General features: G+C 55.9%; 2 protein-coding genes across 5 annotated transcripts in view; one reads left to right on the top strand and one right to left on the bottom strand.

The window, feature by feature from the left end:
* Positions 1-5,407, top strand: part of ABCC1 (ATP binding cassette subfamily C member 1 (ABCC1 blood group)) — a 127,497-nt gene extending 122,090 nt beyond the window's left edge. The window contains exons 28-31 of the mRNA XM_080830949.1: positions 971-1,129; positions 1,790-1,956; positions 3,024-3,218; positions 3,722-5,407. Of these exons, the coding sequence (XP_080687075.1) occupies positions 971-1,129; positions 1,790-1,956; positions 3,024-3,218; positions 3,722-3,830 (630 nt within the window). The 3' untranslated portion in view covers positions 3,831-5,407. The remainder of the gene's footprint in view (positions 1-970; positions 1,130-1,789; positions 1,957-3,023; positions 3,219-3,721) is intronic.
* A 4,711-nt stretch (positions 5,408-10,118) lies between these two features.
* The window catches only part of ABCC6 (ATP binding cassette subfamily C member 6), a 46,533-nt gene continuing 36,281 nt past the window's right edge, over positions 10,119-20,370 (bottom strand). For 2 of the 4 annotated variants that reach the window (XM_080831020.1, XM_080831021.1), the window contains 8 exons: positions 19,579-19,778; positions 17,445-17,571; positions 16,597-16,698; positions 15,678-15,824; positions 13,854-14,012; positions 13,607-13,773; positions 10,983-11,177; positions 10,119-10,666 (listed from right to left, as the gene is read on the bottom strand). In XM_080831020.1, the coding sequence (XP_080687146.1) occupies positions 10,558-10,666; positions 10,983-11,177; positions 13,607-13,773; positions 13,854-14,012; positions 15,678-15,824; positions 16,597-16,698; positions 17,445-17,571; positions 19,579-19,778 (1,206 nt within the window). In that variant the 3' untranslated portion in view covers positions 10,119-10,557. Of the gene's footprint in view, positions 10,667-10,982; positions 11,178-13,606; positions 13,774-13,853; positions 14,013-15,677; positions 15,825-16,596; positions 16,699-17,247; positions 17,572-19,578; positions 19,779-20,370 lie in introns of all 4 variants that reach the window. The other 2 variants (XR_013968447.1, XR_013968448.1) reach the window with 2 other exon arrangements.

Raw genomic sequence — 20,370 nt, 5'->3', positions numbered from 1 at the left:
AAGATTTTATTTATTTTATCTGACAGAGCTCACAAGTAGACAGAGACGCAGGCAGAGAGAGGGGGAAGCAGGCTCCCTGCTGAGCCCGATGCGGGGCTCGATCCCAGGACCCTGAGATCATGACCCGAGCCAAAGGCAGAGGCTTAACCCACTGAGCCATGCAGGCACCTCTGAACATACGTGTTTGCTAAACCGTTCCTACCCTGAGGCTCAGAATGTTTTGTTCCCATGAGAAATCTCTCTCACTTATACCGAGGGGACGAACAGAGCGGGCGGTGGTCTCGCTGAGGCTCTGTGACTTACGTCCCATCACGAGACTCCGCTGTGTGACATTCCTGTTAGAGGCTGGAGGGAGCCTGCTTTTCAAGAGCCCAGATGAGGAGGGAGGAGGTATAATTGGATGTCAGGAATGTTAGTCGTTGGCCACTGAGCAGGGAGCCCCATTTCCTGAGGAGAGGATGAGTGGAAACTGGGTCCTGTCCATAACCTCCTGTGGCTCCTGCAGCCGGGATGGACGGAGGAGGGGGGAGGGTGCAGGGGGGTCGGCCTGAGTCTTTGAGATGCTGGACAGCTCAGGATAGGAAACTCATCATCAAAGGATTGATACACAGTATGGGGGGAAATACCCGATTATTAACATTACCTAGAGTTGAAAATAATAGGGCTTTCTTGAAAATCCCTTCTGCCAGAGCCCTGTCTCTTTGGGAGGTCTGCACTAACTTGTCAAAAGAGCCAAATATTTTAATTTACAAAATGAGGTGGCATAGAGAAGGAAGCCATTCTTGGCCCTGAAGGGCAGCCCTTGGAAACTGCTGACCGGGAGAGCTGTGTGGTGGACATCGCGTTGACCAGAGGACTGAACTACTTTAGGGCAGACATCTGAAATGTGGGCCCTGTGTGGGGAGCAGGAGAGGGGTAACCCCCAGACACCAGCATCCCCACCTCACCCTGGGCCCTTCCTGTCCCACAGGTTGGCATCGTGGGGCGGACGGGAGCCGGGAAGTCGTCCCTGACCCTGGGCTTGTTTCGGATCAACGAGTCTGCTGAGGGGGAAATCATTATCGACGACATCAACATTGCCAAGATCGGCCTGCACGATCTGCGCTTCAAGATCACCATCATCCCGCAGGTGGGGTCTGGGTGCAGCGAGGGAGTGAGTGGGGGGCGGGGGGAGTGATGTACGTATGTATTGGGGACAAACGTAAATGTTTTCCTACTTTATTATTTTCATTGTTCTCATTGGACCGATATTGTTTCTTCACCACTGAATCTCCTCTTAGCGTATACATCATAATGGGAATTAACCAGGTATCGTCCCTTCACTCCTGCCGGCTCCAGGCAGGACAAGAATAAGTCTCTTAAGAGCCAGGCGAGAAATAGGAATTTTCCACACTGATTCTGTAGGTGTGATTCGTGTTGCCTTGTCGTGGTGTTTTCCCTAATTTTTCTTCTGAGATTCTCCTTTGGAGGCAGGGAACGGGGAGGAATCCACAGTACTTTATGAGTAGGAATTATCTACGCTGCTTCTCCCTGTCAGAAGGTTCCATGTATTAGAGACTCTGGGAAGTTTTGCCAAAAGAAATTTATTTTATTTCACTTAACCCAGGATTTTCCAAATCTTCCCCCCCCCCCCATTACTAACATCTCCGGAAATAGTGATTCCCAAGAATCCTGGAACCCCATCGTGAGCAATTCTGGCCAGAGCTGTTCACTGTCGCTCCTGTTTGTGCCAGGTGCGGGCATCGTGATGTGAGCCTCACCTGCCGTCTGCTGTCTTCTCCCCGGACAGGACCCCGTTTTGTTCTCGGGTTCCCTCCGCATGAACCTGGACCCGTTCACCCAGTACTCGGATGAGGAAGTGTGGACGTCCCTGGAGCTGGCTCACCTGAAGGACTTCGTGTCCGCCCTTCCCGACAAGCTGAACCACGAGTGTGCGGAAGGCGGGGAGAACCTGAGGTAAGAAGCAGGGGTGTGAGGCCCCGACTGGGTCTCCTCAGCTCTGCCTCCATCGAGGTGTTGGAAGATTCTGTCCTTTTGCATCTGTGTCAGGCCTGGGTTTGAGCCACGGATGCGCCATTTTCTCTTCCCTTCTTGTCGCTTCAATTTCAGCATCTGTAAAGTGGGCTTCAGTCCAGGCTCATGGTATCGTGAGGTATAAAACCAGGATGGCCAGTGTGGTTCCTTTCACGCCGGGTTTAGTCGATGGAGTGTGACTGTTAGTTGTTCACCTATTGAAAAGCTTCTCTCTTGGTCAGTAAATTTCTGAGCTCTCCGAGTCTCCACCCGCTGCCCTGGGCCTTTTCCCAGGATCCCCGGGATGTCCCCCATGACCCAGCAACTGAAGTATCACTGCCTGGTGGCACAGGGAGCCCAAGTCCTGCTCCAGCGTCCCCCGTGCCTCATCTGTCCCCGTGACAACCACCCACCAAACCTCAGACGTGTTCAACACTTCGGACCCTTGGGGAGGGTCACTGCCGGGCGGCCCTGCGGTTCTCGGCTCACTCACAGGGCTGGGGGTCTGCTGGGGAGATCGGGTCGGCTCTACACGTCCCTCATCCTCCAGCCGACCAGCCCAGGCGTGTGGTCACGGCGATAGCGGAGGCGCAGGAGTGAGCGGGCCCCGGAGGGCAGTCCCTCTGCGAGCCTCTGCTGGCCTCGTTTGCCGGCATCCCGTCGGCCAAAGCGAGACACGTGGTTGAGTCCGGAGTCAGTGGGGAGGGCCCTACAGAAAGCACAGATACGGGGCTGTTTGGTTACTCTTCACACCGCCTGTGCCGAGCTGCTCCCCTCTGAGCCCCGTTCTGAACACGACGCTGAGAGTCCCACTCTGGCTCCACGGCGAGAACGTCCCAAGCAGTCACTGACGTCTGCTGAGGGCACAGGCGTTTGGATCGGGGAGTAGCCGGGCTCTTCTGGCCTTGGCAGCACCTAGTGTCCCCTCTCTCTACTCCCGGCTCCTGCCTGGGCTCAGGGTCAGGGCTGGTTTTGACGCTCTGTCTCCTGGTCTTTTTCTCCCGGTCAAGCGTCGGGCAGCGCCAGCTTGTGTGCCTGGCCCGGGCTCTGCTGAGGAAGACCAAGATCCTCGTGTTGGACGAGGCCACGGCGGCCGTGGACCTCGAAACAGACAACCTCATTCAGTCGACCATCCGGACGCAGTTTGAAGACTGCACGGTGCTCACTATTGCACACCGGCTGAACACCATCATGGACTACACGAGGTGAAGCTCTGGTCCTGTGGATGTCCCCGTTCGTTCAGCACTGTCCTGTGTGGAGGGACAGCCCTCTCTTTCCTTTGGGTATTTCTGACATCACTCCATCATGTATTCAGTCAACACACACGTAGAGTGCCCGCCACATTCTCAGTCCTATTCTAGGCACTGCGGACTCAGCAAGGAAGTATCAGACAAGGAGCCTGCCTGAGAGATCTTCTAGGTCAGTCAGGGGCTGGGTGCAGAGACAGACAATAGACACTTGAACACACCAAAGCTAATGGTACTGGGAACGAAGTAGAGAAAGTGAGAGAGCCTGTCCTGGGATAAGTATCTCAGGGCTTTGACCAGGAGGGGTCAAGGATGGCAGCCAGTTGGAAGGCTACTGCAGAAGTCCTAACAGAAGGTGTGAGGGGCCTGACCCAGAGCAGGGATTTGTTGGGGTGGCTCTTAGGGGCACAAGGTGCTGATCCCTTTCTTTCCTCTCATGTCTGTGTCTGCTGCTCTTGCAGGGTCATCGTCCTGGACAAGGGAGAGATCCGGGAGTGCGGCCAGCCCTCCGACCTCCTGCAGCAGAGAGGTCTTTTCTACAGTATGGCCAAAGACGCGGGCCTGGTGTGAGCCCTGGAGCTGGTGCGTCTGGTCAGAGCTGCAAGGCCGACACGCCGGCGTCCAGGGATGATGTACTGGGGCACCATCCTTGGGAACCCAGGCCTCCTGTGTACTGAAACCAAAAAGAAGAAAGAAAACAAACCCCCAAACCAAAACGCACAAAGCAGCCAGCATCTGGCCCCCGAGTTGGAATTGGCCGTGAAGAAGTAGGAGAGACACAGAGATGCAGCCCACCCAGAACCCTCCCGCCCCTGCCTCCGTTGCCCTGCAAGATGCACAGATGTTCTCAGGCCCCCGAGAATGCACGTCATGCTCTTGGTGCTCGGCGGGGAGGTTTCGGCAGCGAGGCTGCCAGAGAGAGTGGTTTCATAAAATACGCTAGTGACCAAATCCAGCCAACTGCCTCAGGGCTCTCCAGCCAAAGTCAACGGGTTCTGTCTTTGAGAAGCTCCCTGGCCCCCCAACGGCTGTCCCCGGCACCCCCCAGAGTGCTTGGTCTCTATGGGGCTGCAGGTGGGAGGTGAGGGGCCTGGGAAGATCACTGCCCCCTCAGGCCATCCGTTGAGGGCCAAGCACAGTCCTCTTACCAACCATGTGGTCTTCCAGGCGCTGAGATGCCGGGACCCCACGTCTCAGCCCTGCTCCCCCGATAATCGCCTCCCAGGCCAGGGGGCAGCCTCCATGTCTACGGACTTCTCACTGACGGGACTTAGCAGCACTTCTGGGCTGTCTGGACCCAGGGCTCATCTCAGTACCGGCTCCCCAGCCTGGTCGTTCAGCTCTACATCCACTCCAGTCTCCTCCTTGCTTTCCTCGCTCCCCATTCTCCCCGTGGCTAGGAAGGCTTTACTGCTGTAGTCACCGAGAGAAGATCTGCCGATGGTGATGAAACGGTCAAGGCCAAGAGCACTAGGTACCTGCCAGGTAGGACCGGTCGGGGCTGAAAAGAGCCCCGTTGAGTCTCCTCCGTGCGGTTAGATTTTTTTTTTTCCCTCGCCGTTGGCATCTGGGTAGCTTGAAGGATGGCAGTGTGGAGAGCTTGACGTTTCGTGACTGAGTCTCTTCCAGGACAAGAAAAAGACCCGTTCACAAATATCAGTGATTGCTTTTCCTTTTTTTTTTTTTTTTTTTTTGGCTTTTTTGGTTTTTTGGCTTTAAGTGCTGCTCCAAGGGGAAAAACAGTTTCAAGACTTTAATTTCTTGGGAAGAGGTGCTGGTTGAGGAGCAGCGTTCCCAGGGAGTAGCCACAGCAGCCGGCAGGTGACGGGTGGTCCACGTGTTCCGGGAAGAAAACGGAGAAGCAGAGTCCTTCGCGGTTTCTCAGACCAGAGCGAGACCCAAAACGCAAGGAAGGTCACTGCTGCTCCAAGATTCATACTCGCTATGAATTACATTGCTGACTTCACACCCAGAGAAGCACCTTCCTTCTTTTAGGTGGAATATATATTTATTTTTTTGTAAGTTATACCATCCTTCCACATTAGATAAACCAAGTTTTTCTTGGGGATCTTTTTCTAATGACTTACACTGGAAACATGAACATTTGCAATAATTTACAGTAAAAAAAAATATTTTGTTTCTTACTGAACAATTGTTCTGTTTTCTTTGGAGCGTTAGCAGAGTGTTCTGCCATGTCCTTCAGAGTCAGGACGGGGTAACCCTCTTGCCTGCTTCTGTTCTTTCTCTTTGGCAAACCCGTTGTCTCCAGTGGGAGCCCTTGTTCAGGAACGGGACCTGAGAGGTGGAGAAGCAGGCAGGGTTTATTGGGGAGTCAGCCCGGCCCGGTGGACAGAGCCTGGGCTTGAACCCTGCCTTTGCGGTTTGCTAACTGTGTGACCTTTCATAAGTCACTGGACATCGGTGCCCCAGCTGAGTGTGTTACATAGGCCTGATCATACCTGCCCCGCGGGATTGTTGTGGCGATGAGCAATAGCATGTTGGTGGTGCACACGACCTTAGTCATGTAAGACACAAGCGAGGCAAAGTCCCACGTGGCCAAAATTACCGAGAAAACCCCTTTGTGGTAGCTAGGCCAGGCTATGCTGTGAGAGCAAATTAGTGCGGAACTCTTGGGAAATGGATCGTCAGGGTAATTTCTCACTCCTGCATTCTTTGATGAGCACCAGATGCTTCTCTTGGGTCCCTGTCTTTCCTGCAGCGACAGAGAGACCTAAGCTATTATGGTCTTAGAGCATCACCTCCCAAGGGCCAGCTTCTGGAGATCGGCACTGCAGGGCAGGGGAAAGCGGGCACAGGATGACGCATCCCTGTTCTTCATGCCCCAAACCGGAAGCGACACAAGTCCGTTCCACTCAGCCCATGGGCCAGAGTCGGTCACGTGGCCCCAGCCCCAGCGCAAAGGAAGCTGGGAGATGCAGGGGTGTGTAAGGAAGAGCAGTACCTCCCCCTGTGGTCGTTCCGTGGTTTCTGAGTTGTGGCTCGCAGGGAAGTTAGGCTGGCGTGTTCGGTGTCTTCAGTTTGAAGAACCAGCTGTGTTTGGGGAGCAAGCCTGGGCTGCACCCTGAAACCAGGCCCCGAGTAACGGCACAGAGCGGGCATCCTGGCCCTGCCAGATTGCCTTCCAACAGTGCTTTGTGTCGCCTGGAGCGTGAACGTGCTCAGCAGAGGGGAGCCGGTCAGCTTATTCCCGAGAAGGGAAGTATTTGGACGTGCCACGTGGGGGGTCAGTTTTAGAGGTGGGGTCCCAGGTCAGGTCCTAACCAGGTGTCCCAAGTGTGCAACCTGGTTAAGTTCCTGTAGGTGTGCGCTGTGGGGTGAAGGTCCTCAGGAGGCTCACGGGCCTGGGTTCAGTCTCTCGTTGCTTCCTCAAGAGGAGGCCACATGCAGCCTTAGTCCCAGAGGGTGTGGCGTGAAAAGCCCTGAGGCTGGGGCAGGGGTGCCTGCTCCCCCGCTCGTCCAGGCTCGTCCATGCTGTGCAAGGAGCACGGCGGGGGCCTCTCCTGTGTGTCAGGTCCTAGGCTTGGTGCTTAGCCTTGCTCCCGTGGGAGGGGGACCCCAGGCCAGAGGGGAGCGGGGACCTGGAGTGATGCTTCCCGTGTGGGTCCTGCAGCACCTTCTAGCAAACCACTCAGAATCTGACCACTTCTCAGCTCTCTGGTGGCTGCCATGTGGGTCCCTCCCTCATGCCCCTGTGACAGCCACCTCAGCGATTTCCCTGCTGCCCTGGCCACCCACTTCTCTCCTCCCCCCCGCCCCCCGGTATAGTCTGTTCTCCACCCAGCAACATCTTGTGTCTTTAAAAACTCCTCCATCCCAACCCTCCCGTGGTCCCCGTCTCTGGCAGCAGCCAGCTACCCTCCACGACCTGGCTTCCCGTGACCTCTGCCCTGAGCTCCCCTCCAGCCGCCTCGCAGGCCCCTCCAGCCACAAAGCCCCTCTGCCGCCCTTCCGGCATGCGGGGCACTGTCCCGCCCTCGGGTCTTCCCTCTTCCCCAGACATCAGCATGGCTGGTCGCTCCCATTTCTTTCACAGGGCAGCTCACGGAGAGCAAGGCTCTGATCGGTTTACTCCTTAATGAATGCCCTCCCCGAGCACATCGCTCAAGGCCGGCGACAGATTCTCCAATCCAAGACTGAGCTCTCTGTACTGGGCCCTGGGCCCTGTGTGACATCATCAGGGCCTCTAGAACGTGCCTTTCAGGAGCTGCAGTTTCTTCATTGGTACAGCTGGGATCATCGCGTCCACCCGGCCAGTTAGGTGCAAGGAAGGAAGCTGATCCAGGTAAAGCACCCAGCGCCACGCTTGGCCCTCAGGACCCCGTCCTACATGGTGATGCCTTTCATTCATTTGTCCACCTATCCATCCATCGGTCTGTCCATCCGTCTGTCCATCCATTTGTCCCTGCAGTCGTCCTTTATCAAACACTCCCACGTGCTATGCACCATGCTGGGTGCTGGGAGTCACAGTGAACACATGGGAACAAATCCCTTGTCTCAAGAGGGAAAAGAGCCCATTCCTTCCCTCCTGGGGGAGATGCCCGGGTGGAATTCAGCTGTCAGTGAGCTGATGTTCTAGAGCTGAAGACGTATGCGTGCAGCGGGTTAGGGTGTGGGCTCTAGAAACAGCCCAGGTTCAGATCCCTGCTTACGCTCTGTGTGCATTTTATCTGTAAAAGGGACCTCATGAAAGTGTCCTAGTTGGGTGATCACCACGGTGCCTTCCTTCCCCCGTTTTAGGGATTCTCCGAAAGCCTGTGGCGGGCATCAGGGCAGGGCTTGGTGAGCGTTTGCTGTGATGCGAGGGGACGCAGGAGGGTAAAGGGCCAACCGAGTCGGGCACTGAGCCCAGGTCTGAACGTGGCTCTCCCTGCAGGGGTTGCCCCCCGAGCCCGTGGCACGGTGTCTGGGGAGCCGTGCTGTGCGCTCCTTGGCACCCTCCTCGGTGCTGCTCTCATGGCACACACTCTGCTCTGTCCCTGAGAGAGGCCCTGGTGGCCCCTGAATGACCCTGAGTGCGTTGGCCAAACACACAGCGGCTGCCACTTTGGCCTGCAGTCACCCTGCCTGGATGTCAGGGGCCCTGCTCCAAGCAAAGTGCTGCATCTTGTTCCCTCCTGTCCTTCCACGCTGGGCAGGCACCCCCACATGCTGCCTTGGGCTATAAATAGACCCAGGACAGACCTCCCCCCAACCCCGGGCGCTCACCAGCTGGGTGGCCTTGGCAGGTCCTGCGAACTCTCTGGGCCTCATTTTCCACATTGCCAAAACAGAGTTGGTAGGTACTTGCCATGGTGGGGCCGGCCCTCTGGAGGCAGGACTGGGGGCAGGCAAGGGATACAGCCCTCTGACCCCACTTGGCAAGCGTCCGAATGAGCCGCTGGCCACACCTTGGCAGAGGGATATAGAAGCTGCCATTGGATCTAGATTTCATTTCCTCTGGGCTGAAAACCCTACCCTGGCTGGACCAGCAGAAAGTCCCTGTGACTTGGCTGGGACAGGGTGGTGGGGGGCGTCTACAGGCCCTTCCGGACGCAGCCACAATAGCCGTTGTCCGTGCATCTGGATGACCACTGGGCCAGGTGAGCCTGGTGCCTCTCAGCTGTGTGGCTGATCCCCCAGGGGACACAGCGTCTGGAGTTGTGTTCGTCACACCCGGAGGGGACAGTGCTTTGGCATCGAGTGACGAGAGGCCAGGGATGCTGCTGAACGTCCCACAGCGCACCACCCAGAATTACCAGCCCCACGTCAACAGTGATCGGTTAAAGAAAAATCCTGGCGTGTACAGCCTCTGCCCCACAGAGGACCCGAGGAGGGCCTCCAACGGAACAGCACTGACACAAATGGTGGAAGTTGACTGAGCCCGTGCTTTGGGCCCAGCTCAGCTCGGAGCACTTCCACATACTAACTTTATCCCCACAGCAACGTCATGAGGTCACGAAAGAACCCTGGACTGCCAGAAAGTTCATCTGAGGCTCAGACCCGTTTCTCATGCTGCCCTTCACCACTGTGTGTCTGTGTGACCTCAGGCTTGGCTGTCTTAGACTGTCCCTCTTGCCCCACGCCTGCCGCCAGTTTTAGCCACGCTGTATTAGGTTCCCACTGCTGAGGGAAATAGGCCCGAGCCCCATGGCGCGTGGTGCTGGTCCTTGCCCTGGACGGAAGCAAGCCTGGCCCATCTCCGCCATGGACCTTGGGCTTCCAAAGGTCTCCTGCAGACACTCTGGTTGGTTCCCCTGCTGTGGGCCACCCCCAACCCCACCACCCTTCCCCACCCCAAAAGCTGGAATTTGGTCTTTCACACACATAAAAGGTGTACCCTGAGCAAATTGTCTCCATGGGGGGTCCCCAGAGTCCCTGGCTCCGCCAGCCTTGTTTTTGGCACAGAATGTGCTGGTGCTGGGGGCGGTGGCCTGTGTGTTGGTTCAGACAAGATGCTCCTTGGGGCTCATCTACAAGGGGGGAGGAACTGCAGCAGGAGGTGTGGAATTTTCTGGAATCCTGCAGGGAGCTTTAAAAATACATAACAGAATGGAGAGTGCATCACCGCGTGGTTGCGGCCGGGAGGAAGGCGGGTGTGATCATGATATGGCGACCAGAGCCGTCCTGGTGGTACTGGACACGTTCACCAGCCCAACCGGTAGTGGCAAGGCCGGAGCTTGCGCAGAAACACATGTGGCATGCGTAGACACGCACACACGTGCACAAATACAAGTAAAAGTGGGAAAATCTGACCAGAATCAGTCAATGGTAGCAATGTCCGTATTTTGGTTATGATGTCGTACTGTTGTTTTCCAAGGTAATGTTATTCGGGGAAACAGAGTAAAGCTACCCGGGAACTTTCTGGATTACTTCTTATAATGACTTGTCCATCTACAACCACCTCAAAATAAAGGGGGTAATTTGTAAAAAAGTACATGCTCCATTGCCCCAGCCCCAGTCCCAGGGATGGTGATTTTCAGCATCTGGCGGGGAGCCCCGGCATGGGTGGGTTTTTGAGCCTCTCAGGTGAGGCCCCCAGGCAGCCAGCGTGGAGAGCTGCTGGCCACTTCGGCTCCGGGGTGGACGGGGCCAGATGAGCCCTGATCAGACCAACCTGGGCGTTGCTGTGTGTCCTCCTGGGTCGGTGACAACTGGTTGCTTTCTCTGCCATTTTCCTCCCAGAGAGTAGAAGGGTCTAGACCCAAACCCACGGTGCCGCCGATGGCCCCTGGGTCACGTGTACCCCCAAGGCATAGCAGTCTCTCTGGGCAGGTACGACGAGGCGAGGGTTGAGGGCTCAGACCAGGCCCGATTCCTGCGCCAGCCTGTAAAACAGGCCCTGCTGGGCCAGCAGCTGGGTCGGGCTGCCGCTCTCCGCCAGCTGCCCCTTGTCCATGACCAGCACCCTGCAGGGGTAGAGAAAAATGAGCCACTCTTACCAGCCCAGTCAGCCCTGGGCACTCTGATGCCGAAAGCCCAGCGTGTCTGCCCGGGTTGAGTCTGGCCCTCCCTGCGGTTTCCTGATGCCGACAAGCAGGGTGGAAGCCTCTGCTGGGCCCGAGTCCTGGGCCTCCTCCCTCCCCTCCCCTCCAGGCATCAGTTCCGCCTCCTGTAGCGTGCACACTCGCTAATCCATCCCAGCGCCCTCCAGCTCTGAGCCCCACTGCCTTCCTCTGCCGCTGCGGGGGTGGCGGAGGCCGGGGGTAGGAGAGGGCAGCGTACCTGGTGCAGTCCATCACAGAGCGCAGGCGGTGGGCGATGAGCAGCACCGTGCACCGGGCGAACCAGCTGCCGAGGGCCGCCTGCATCTGCAGCTCCGTGCCCGGGTCCACAGCGGCCGTGGCCTCATCCAGAATGAGGATCTGGGTTTTCCGGAGAAGGGCCCGTGCCAGACACAGGAGCTGCTTCTGGCCCACGCTGGGAAAGAGTGGGAGGGTCAGGCCGGACACTGGTGTGCCTGCACGTCAGGATCGGCGGGGTCTGCCCACAGATGGGGTTCCCCCAACAGCTGCAGAAGTTGAGGGAATGGTGTGTGCCCACGCATGTCTATGCGTGTGGTCGGTCTCCGGTCCACAGAGATGGGAGGGATCCCCGTCCTGCCATTTTTGAGCACAGTGACCCAAGGCGAGACATTCAAACCCTGGTGCCTCAGTTTCCCCAGCAGTGAAATAACTATTTCTATTTGTATCCTGGGGCCCTCACCCTGTGCTGGACCCATGAGCAAGTGTGTGTGCACCTGTGCGGGGTCACTTCTCACAATGACCTCCAAGGTGGTTACTGTATTAATGAGTCGTATGACTAAGAGGGTTTAAGGACAACTTAAGGCCCATAGAAGTGCTCAGCAGTGTGCTTGGCACAGAGAAGGCCCTCGGCACCTGCGGGCTTCTCCTCCTCTAGTTACCAACGGGGAAGTTGCAGCTTGAGGTCACACGGTCTGTGGGACCCCTGACCCTCGAGACCCAAGGGTGTCCCGCAGTGCTCTGCTGCTTCTCATTGTGGAGCCTTCCAGCAGTGTCTCTGGGGGATCCCAGGCAAGCCTCAGGCCTCCTGTGCCAATTCTGCAAAACGGGTTTCTTATTTCTTTTAATTTTTTAAAAAAGATTTCTTTATTTAATTGACAGAGAGACGGCGAGAGAGGAAACACAAGCAGGGGGAGTGGGAGAAGGAGAAGCAGGCTTCCCACCGAGTAGGGAGCCCAACACAGGGCCCGACCCCAGGCCCCAGGATCATGACCTGAGCCGAAGGCAGACGCTCAACGACTGAGCCACCCAGGTGCCCCTGCAAAATGGGAGAGTGCCTCTCTGAGGACTGTAGGGAAGAATTATGTTCCCTATATCTAGGCACTGTTACAACAACTTGACTCAAAGAACTCCACCTGCTTACAGGAAGGAGATAATAACTGTAATTCCCATTTTACAGATAAGGAAGGTGAGGCCCAGAAGATTAACTTGCCCAGGGTCCCAGAGCTGCTAACTGGGGCTGGCTGGATTTGAAGAATGTCTAAACACGTAGGCACCAAGCTACACCACTTCCTTGGTGTCTGGAAACTATTACCACCCCTAGTCCCTTACCCTAACACCAGTGGGGGCAGATAGGCTTCAGAATCCGGAACATCTTAGTTCCCCCCCCCGCAAATTGTATTTATTTGAGAGCAAGAGAGTAAGGGGGGGCAGAGAGAGAGAAAGAATCTCAAGCAGATACTTTGCTGAGCACAGAACCCTATGCAGGGCTCGAGTTCATGACCCTGAGATCATGACCTGAGCCAAAACCAAGAGTCTGACGCTTAACCGACTGAGCCACCCAGGCACCACCAGAGTATCTTGGTTTTGAAAAAAGCACACACCCATACACCTGACAACAGCATTATTCACAATAGCCAAAAGGTGGAACCAACCCAAGTATCCATCAGTGAATGAATGGATAAGAAAAATGGGGTTTGTCTCTACAGTGGAACATCATTCAGTCTTAAAAAGGAAGGAAGTTCTGACACCTGCTACCGCGTGGAGAACACTGTTCTGAGCGAAATAAGCCAGCCACTTAACTGAGGTACCCAGAGTAGCCAAGTTCCTAGAAACAAAGCAGAATGGCTGCTGCCGGGTGCTGAGGGCTGGGGAAAACGGAGAATTGCTTCTTTAATGGGTATAAGGCTTCAGTTTTGTGAGATGAGAGTTCTGGAAATGGGTTGCACAGTGGAGGGGATATACTCAAGACGACCAAGGTACATTAAAACGTGGTAAAGACGATATATCGTGTGTGTATTTTACCACAATTAAAATTTCTTTAAAACGGCATAGGCCAGGGCCTCTTGATTTGGGCTCAGGTCATGATCTCAGGATTCTGAGCTTGAGCCCCGTGTCGGGCTCTGCACTGGGCGTGGGGCCTGCTTGAGATTCATTCTCTCCCTCCCCCTCTGCCTCTCCCATCCCCATTCGCACGCACTCTCTCTCTCAAAAAAATAAGTAAGAAAAAGCATCTACCATATGTTTACTCAATACCCCAGTGCACATGGGGTTCGCCCCAATATCAAACACATTACCTTTGCGGCAAAAGAAATGCTGAATGGGATAAAGAAAGACCGTAAGTGGGTAAAGGTTGGGTTTTGTCCCCAAATACATGTAGGAACTGAATTTAGGGAAAAGAAACTGGCTACTCAGAGACTGTTGGCATCTGGGATTGCTGATAAGTGAAGGGATTCGTACGGTGAGGACTGACCGGGGCGGGTAGTCCCACGGGGGAGGCGGATTGCCAGGGCGTATTATCCCAGGCTGAGGGTCGGGGGAGCCTTGGCCACACCTGCTGCTCCCCCTAGTTCCTCCCAGGTCCTGAGGTGTGCGGGGCAAGCCTACCTTAGGTTGTGACCTTGCTCGGCACACTCATACTGCAGCTGGCCCGGCAGGCTGGCCACCGTGGCTCTGAGCTGCACCGTCTCCAAGGCCTCCCAGATGGCTTCATCTGTGTGCTCACTCAGCACGTCCAGGTTCGTCCGCAGAGAGCCGGGGAACAGGGTGGAGTCCTGGCCAGAAGGGGCAGTGGCTCAGACCTGGGCCCCACCGGGCCTCTCACCTCCGCCCACCCTGTTCCCCCAGAACTCACCTGGGGGATGATGGTGATCCTGGACCGCAGCGTGTGCAGCCCCACATGGGCAATGGGGACCCCGTCGATCCAGATCCCCCCCTCGGCTGCCTCCAGGAGCCGCAGGAGGCCCCCGGCCAGGGAGGACTTCCCGGCGCCCGTCCTGCCAACAATGCCCACCTGTCGGGGGATGGGAGGCAAGGCTAGGAAGGCAGACCACAGGCTGTAGGGTCCCCGAGCATCTCTGCAAGGTGTTTCCCCTGCATCCAAGATCCATCCGTCTATCCCTCATCCTTTGAGCACCCGTCCTTCCATCTGTCCCTCTGTCCTCCCATCTGATTACCCTTCCACATACCCATCCCATTCTATCCAGCCTTCTTTCTGGGCATCATTACCTTCCCCTCATCTCTCCCACCTTTCCCGCTTTACCCCCACCCTTCCGTTTCTCCCTCCTCCCACCCTCACCCATCCTTCCATCGCCGTCTCAACCTATATCTATCCCATCCTTCATCCATTCTCCCTCCCAGCCCAGCCAGAGCTCATCCGGCCACCCGTCTGCCCATCATTGTATCCGCCTCCCCCCATCCTAACTCAGTGTTCACTGCTGCATTCTCAACGTCTGACACGCGGTGGAGGTTCGGCACGATTTGTTTAAGAAGTGAATGACACATGTCACCCATCATGGGACAGGCCCTGTTCTAGCCACCAGGAATAGAGGAAATAGGGAGTCCTTGCTCCACAGAGCTCCTCGTGTGGTCTGGGAGATGGTACAACTGAGTACACCGCATTTGAATACAGTGGAATGAACAAGCCCCCTCTAGAATCAGACTCTGGGCCTGAAGCTGCCTGGGATGGGGGGTTAACAGGGTAACCAGGGAAGGCTTCATGGTGGAGGGATTCTTGAGTGGCATTTTGAGGGACGAAACGAGTAGGAGTTCGGGGTGGGGGAAGATTCAGGGTCAACCACACTAAGTGCTAGACTGTCGACTCCCCGAGGGCAGCACCGGGTGCCCACCTGGCCTGCTGACCCACCGTGTTGGCTAAGTCCCAGCAGGGCAATGCACGGAGACTTGGGCCCGGCCTTGAATGCCAAGCTCAGGAGTTAGGGCTTTTCTCTAAGGGAAGGTGGGAGCAGACAGCAGGTCTCAAGCAGGGGAATGACATAGCCAAATAAAGATCATAGGAAAACAGACTAGAGGGACTGAAATGGGAGGATGGGGGCTCAGGGGCCTGGAGCCGTCCGGGGGGAGGCAGGAAAGAAGTACAACTGGGTGGGGAGTCCATGGGACTAAGCACCTGTAAAATGGGGTAATCCTAGCCCTTCTGCATAGGGCTGTCACAGTAAAACTGCAAATGGCAATAAAACCATTGTTAAACCTTTCTGCAGTATTGGCGATGTCCCAGGCCCTGTCCAGACAGTGTCCAGGTATTAACTCAGTTAAACTTCACAACAGCTCTAGATTGATACTATGATTTCCATTTTACAGATGGAAAAACTGAGATCAAGACACGAAGTGACTTGCCCAAGGTCAGCCATGGCAAAGCCAGGAACTGAGGTCAGGCAAACTGGATAAGGCACGTGGAGCATTCAGCCCCCTGCCCCAGCACATAGTAGGTGTTCAACTAATGTCATAGACAAAAAGAAAGGAGGGAGTCGGGGAGATGCCTCTTGGCTAGGACACCAAGGTGGGCGGGTGGTGCATTCCACCAAGACTGGGCGAGAGTGTAAGTTCAGTTGGGGGTGACGGACCCATAGATAAGGGGAGCTGAAACGGGGTGCGGGGGAAGCAGTGCTCGCCCTGGGCCTGGCCTCCATGAGGAGGAGGATGTGGGAGAGCTGCTCACCTTCTCTCCAGCGTGGATCTTGAAGGACACACCCCGGACAGCCAGCGGGAGCTCAGGATGGTATCTCAGCCCAAAGTTCCGGAACTCGATCTCCCCGCCGTGAGGCCAGGGGGACCGGGCGGCACAGGTGGGCAGCCTCCAGGGTGCCTGGGGCAGGAGGGGACACAGGATCAGAGGAACCTCTCTCCGAGGTGTCTCATGAAGGGGCCCACGTCTTTGAGGTTCAGTTTCCCCTTCCACAAAATGGGTATATTTACTCTCTTTTGTAGGTTGTAGGGGATATGGAACACAGCAGAGCTAAAAACAAATAGTATCTGGGATTATAAAAATAATGCTGGCACTGGCTATTATTATTATTATTAGCCACTATTGTCAGATGATATCCTCTATTCCTCTAGAAGGGGTAGACACTCCCCTTCGTCTTTGGGAGGAGGGCGAGATTGCGCAGTAGGGGTCATTAGCAGCTGCTGGCTCTTCCTGGGACCTTGACAGGGCCCGCCACCCCCTGGAGGTGTCAGCAGGCCCCTAAGAGCAGCGGGCCCGTATGGAGTGGCTGCAGCGTGCCTGGCCCACAGTCCTTCCCCGTGGGGTCTCCCACGCCCCTCCCGGCACGCCCGCACTGGTCCCTCCCTGCGTGGATCCCCTGTTACTCTAAATTCACTGGGAAGCCTCTGTGACGTTGCTAGCACGCTGCTGTTACGGCGCTGTCCCACAGCTGTTCCTTATGGTCCCCTGTCACCCAGAGTGACCTGCTTTGCTCAAGTGAAGAAGCACAGGAACCAGGGTATGTCCCAGCCCCGGTCCCTCTGCTCTTAAGTATTCCTGCTGTGCCGGCTGCACCTCCAGCCTTCGCTGCTCAGGGCTGTCATGCCTGGAGTGGATCTAGACCCGGGCCTGCACCCCTGTCCCCCACCATCACCTCCTTGGGCGTCTGGTCATAGTCCTTCATCCTCTCCACCGACACGATGCTGCTTTCCAGGTCCGTCCAGCTTCGAACAGCCCACTGTAGCGTCTGAGTCATCTGGTGGGAGGAGACACCTCAGGCCAGCTTCAGCAAGGCCACCCCGCAGGTTTGCCTCAGCCCCCGCCCCGAAGACAGCCCCCCCAGGTCCTGGGACAGACAAGGGGATGGGATTTGACTGCAGCCGCCAGGATCCCCCTCTTCCTTCAGTAGAATTGGGGTATGCAGAGTAGAAAGGAGCTTGTCCGACCCATCTGGCGCAGGTGGGGAGACAGGACCAGAGAGGGTGCGTGGCCCTCCCAAGGACACACAGCAGGACCTGGGCTCACTGACTTGCGTTCTGAGGGGTTTCTAGCCCCTGATTTGCCATCATTTTGCCTCGTTGTAAAACGAGGATAGTAAGAATATCCCTGCTGGGCTTGTGAGCAGAGTTAAATGAGTTCATATTTGTCAAGCTGTTAGAACAATGCTTCATTCATAAAGAATGCTGTTTAGATATGTATTTTTTTCCTTCACAGATAGGATCTGACATTAAATATTGTTATTAATAGTTAACAAAATTTAGCAAGGTTCTACACACATATATATATACACCTTCTCTCTATATACCTTATCTCAACTAGTCTTTACAAGGTATGAAGAGATGACTGCCCCATTTTTCAGATGAGTACACTGAGGCTCTGTGAGGGGAGACTCTGGCCCAAGGTCCAGGACGGTCCCCCAGCTGCATTTTCCTCACGGGTTGGCACTCTGTTTCTTGAAGGTCCCACTGGCAGGGGTCTGTCGGTCTCGGGTGTTGGGAGTACCTGGAGGGCGGCGGACACGGAGAAGCCCACGAGGCCGGCGCTGAGGTGCGCCTTGCTGAGCACGGCACACGTGGCGGCCGCCAACACCAGCACCTCCCCCAGCAGCTCCAGATTGACAACCAGCCACCTGCGAGGGGAGGCCGGGAAGAGCCAGCTCAGCGGGGCACCCTCTCTGCAGGACTTGCTTCTCTGGGCACAGGGACTCGTCATCGTGCCAGCTTGGGTCCCACAGGGGTCCCCAGCCATGGTCCCCTGCACACCCCGGGCCCCACCCAAGCTCAGTGGGTGGGGGAGGTGGGTGACCTCCTGTCTCTCCTGTGCCCCGCCCAGAGCCTGGCACACCGTAGGTGCTCAAGTCAAGTGTTGCCATGGTGCCAACCTTCTGTCCCTGGGGTGTGCCTGGCCATATCCCTTCCTTGTGCTCCCCCTGCCTGAACCCAACCCCCCTTTTATCTTCGTGCCCATGTTGGCTTGAACGTTGCCTCCTCCAGGAGTTCTCCTGGCCTGCTCCTCCCCTTTCTCTCTCACATGTAACTGATAACTTCATAGCAGTTACCACCCTTTATAAGAAAACTATTTACTCAGTCCTTGACCATCAGTCTCCATCGGCAGATTGTGCGCTTGGCGCGGGCAATGGCTTTGTCTCGCTCATGACTGTGTCCCCAGCACCTTAGCACAGGGCCCAGCACTTAGTAGGTGCTCAGTGACTAATATATTGAGTGGATGAATAAATATGCAACCCCTCCTACTGGATTCCTACTCTACCACTCATCCCACAAGCACATATTAAGCCCCGACTGTATGCCATGCATGCTAGAGGTGCTGGGGACACAGTTTTGAAACCCCTGTCTTCAGGGATCTCTGGGCTTTACTGCATATAGTATCTCGTTCTCCAAACAACCCCACAAAATGGGGTTGTCCCCATTTGACAGGTGAGGACACTGAGGCTCAGAAGAGTTAGGTATGTGCCCAAATACACACACGTAACAAGTCTTCGAAGCCGCATCGGCCTGACCGATACCAGAAAGCATGCATCTTTCCCAACAGGTCATGGATTTGTAAGGGAGCAGCCCAATAAATGAGTAAGTAACCGACTTCCTAGACGGCTGACCTTGAGACAGTCCCCGTGTTTCTTTAAATGCCAGTTTAGCCGTCTGTGGAATGAGGTCAAATCTGGCTCCTTACAGTTGAGAAGATTCAGTGAGATGTGTCATATGTGACACGGAAATCACTGGGCCTTCCACATAGTAGGCACTTTCTAAATGTTCAGAAGGGCTTTCCCCGCTAGGCTAGGACCCTGGGAGGACGCACAACAGATCACCCAGAAGGCATATGGGAGTGAGACCCTGCCCACAGCCGCACCGCCTGAGTCGCAGCTGGCCAGGGACCCAGGGCACAAAGGGGAAAGGAATTCACATTTATTGAGTGCCTACTGTGTGCCTGGCCCTCTCCACACTATGGCACCTGGATTCAAAGCCTGAGTCCACCACATACTAGCTGTGCACCCCTGGGCAAATTCCTAAATCTCTCTGTGCCTGAGGTTCACCATCTCTGGAACACTCTCCGCCTGGTGAGTTAATAGGACTAAGTGAATAGATCCGTGTACAAGTGCCCAGAACTGTGTCGGGCATGTAGGAAGCTTGTTACAAGTACTAGCTGAGTGTATTTACAAAATCCCGATAGCCACCCCAAGAAAGCCGTCCCACTTTGACAATTGAGGCTCAGAGAGGTATGTGACTTGCCCAAGATCGCCCAGCTAGGAAGTTGCAGAGATAAGAGCCCCTGCCTGTCTGTGCTCAAAGCCTGCGTTCCCGAAAGGAGGCTGAGGATGCTTGTGTAGCTGCTCCATGGAGCAGTGGAGGCCAGTCCAGGGGCCTGGCCACAGAGGCGTCTTCCCTTTGGCTGACATGTCTCCCCTCTGCCTGCTCCTGGTGTGTCTGCAGGCCATGTTCCATCTGCTCATGGCACGAACCAAGGGCCCCCACGGGATGTAGCCTCAGTTTTATCCCTCCCTTGCTGTGTGACCTTGGGCAGGCCACTTGGTCTCTCTGGCCACACACTGTGACCCTCGGTCTCACTCATCTGGGTTCCCAGATGGAGTACTAGGTCTGCTCTGCCCCCAGGCTCTTCTTACCTCTCAGCCACCAGCCGTGGGAAAGTGACTCTCTGGCTTTCGTCCACGTATGCGTCATTCTGAGCCACAAAGGGGCACTGGGCCTGGAAGGCTCTGACCACTGCGCTGCCCTGGAAGGTCTCGGCCACATGGGAACACACGCGCGAGTGCCTGGCTGACTCCAAGCGTCTGAGCTGGCAGAGGCTGGCCGCGTATAGGCTCTGCGGGGGGACAGGTGTGGAGGAGAGAAGTCACCGACACAGCAGCACAGGGCAGCCTCCATGACACACTTTCCGACCAGGCTCCGCTACCAGCTTGCTCTGTGACCTTGGGCTCGTTGCTTCCCCTCTCTGGGCTCCCAATTCCTTGCAGAATCAGAATCACATGGGTTCTTTTCCCGGGAAGCTCACCCTCCCATGGCCCAGCCCAGAGCAAGTAAATCAGAATCTCTGGTGGGGTCCCCTTGGCCTCGGCATGTTTTAAATAAAACCTTCTGGGTGATTCTCATGCACAGCCAGGACTGAGAAATCCCTCCTCTGGTGTGACTGTCTCATTCCCAGCTCTGAGGCCCCCTGCTTCACTTAGGGCCAGTCGTTTTGGGAACAACACTATAAAGGGCACAGGAGGCAGGTGGCCAAGTGGAATTCATTCCCTTAGCTGGAGCTCCCATGCCAGGTGCTGGGAACCTAACAACACGCAAATAACAAGACCATTATTTGGTGTGAGCTGCCGTTTGCGTGCAGGCCAGGAGGCTGTGCAGGGGCTGAACACCCAAGCTGGGTGCTAGGCTCTTTACAAACAGCATTTACTAAT

The sequence above is a fragment of the Martes martes genome (assembly GCF_963455335.1).
Source record: "Martes martes genome assembly, chromosome: 18".
Classification (NCBI taxonomy): domain Eukaryota; kingdom Metazoa; phylum Chordata; class Mammalia; order Carnivora; family Mustelidae; genus Martes; species Martes martes.
Note: the sequence above shows the minus strand (reverse complement) of the source record. Positions and strands in the feature narration are given on the sequence as shown.